Below are 1,482 nucleotides of genomic sequence, written 5' to 3'. Positions count from 1 at the left end.
CGACGACGCAAACAAGAACAAATCAGTTCATGATCAAGAAATCCATGACGTCATCGCAAATACCATGGAAGTTTCTAGAAGTGCTAACATTGGCGCCAACAGCAACGCTGTTAAGGTTAACAGCACCAAAGTGACCATCACCGCCGATAACATTGGTCCGGACAATACCAGTGTTGGAAAACAGATCGATGGCAGTGGTGATCAACGCATGAACACAAATGTAAACAAGCTACTGGAATCTCCGGCAGCATCGCTTGCTTTGGCAAAAGAAGTTACAATGGAATACAACGGCAGCGTGTGTGCGCGCATTTGGGTCACACAACTTCAGAACATTGGCAAGGTGTATAATTTAGACGATGGCTGCATGCATATGCTTCTGATTGCCAAACTGAAGGGAAACGCGCAACGCTGGCTGCACGCAAACGCCACGCGCATCCTGGAGCCGGCCGATCAACTTTGCGAACAACTTATTATGACGTTCGGCGTTAAAATGTCCAAAGGAGAGCTGAGGAGCGCTTTCCAAAGACGTCAATGGCGTCCAGAAGAGAAGTTCGCCGCTTATTTCGAGGACAAGGTTATGCTAGCTAATGACATCAACATCGATTTGGAGGAGCTTCTGGAGAACATCATAGAAGGCATTCCAGCACCAGCGCTGCGCAACCAGGCACGCATACAGTGCTTTTCCGAGCCGATGCAGATTCTGCGAGCCTTCGCGGAAGTCCGTTTACCAGAGCGCAAAACAGGAGGCGGTTCGGAAAAGCAGCTATCTGGAAAAGTTGCACTCAACAAGGATTTGCGTTGCGCCAACTGCAACTCGAAAGGGCACTTCGCCAAGGAGTGCCTTAAACCAAAGAGGGAGCCCGGTTCCTGCTACGCCTGCGGCACGTTTGGACACTTCGTCGGGCAGTGCCCAGAGCGCAAGAGTGCGAACACAAACAATTATGTAAGACTGATTAAGATTTTTTTTCACAATAGTTTTAAAACCCCATTAATTACAGAATGCCTCATAGACACAGGGAGTCCAATTTCATTTTCGAAAGTAAGCAGTATACCCAAAGAAGTTAATTTAGAAACCGTTTCGGAGAACTATTTTGGGCTGAATAAAAGCCAACTGAAGATATTTGGAAAAATTTTGTGTTATGTATTAAAAGAAAGAATAAAATGTTATTTTTACATGTACGTGGTCCCAAACGAGTCTATGAGTCATAATGTAGTTCTTGGAAGAAATTTTATGGAAGCTTGCCAGCTGAAATTGGATCCAGACACTTTGGGAAAGGTTACAATTGACCCTTTAGATATTAAAAAAGATAGAAAAACAATTAGTGAGACAGGTAGTGAAACAGTTAGTGAGACAGTTAGTGATACAGTTAGAGAAACAGTTAGTGAGACAGTTAGTGAGACAGTTAGTGAGACAGTTAGTGAAACAGTTAGTGAGACAGTTAGTGATACAGTTAGAGAAACAGTTAGTGAGACAGTTAGTGA

The 1,482-nt window shown here is 44.2% G+C and overlaps 1 protein-coding gene across 1 annotated transcript; it reads left to right on the top strand.

Annotated features, from left to right (window-relative positions):
* The first annotated feature begins 267 nt into the window (after nucleotides 1-267).
* LOC138928963 (uncharacterized) lies at nucleotides 268-1,097 on the top strand. Its single transcript, XM_070287333.1, has 2 exons — nucleotides 268-943; nucleotides 999-1,097. Exons 1-2 carry the CDS (start codon nucleotides 278-280, stop codon nucleotides 1,008-1,010), a joined length of 678 nt encoding a protein of 225 aa, XP_070143434.1. The 5' UTR covers nucleotides 268-277; the 3' UTR covers nucleotides 1,011-1,097.
* The last annotated feature ends 385 nt before the right edge of the window (nucleotides 1,098-1,482 follow it).

Source organism: Drosophila kikkawai, chromosome 3R (genome assembly GCF_030179895.1).
Source record: "Drosophila kikkawai strain 14028-0561.14 chromosome 3R, DkikHiC1v2, whole genome shotgun sequence".
Classification (NCBI taxonomy): domain Eukaryota; kingdom Metazoa; phylum Arthropoda; class Insecta; order Diptera; family Drosophilidae; genus Drosophila; species Drosophila kikkawai.
Note: the sequence above shows the minus strand (reverse complement) of the source record. Positions and strands in the feature narration are given on the sequence as shown.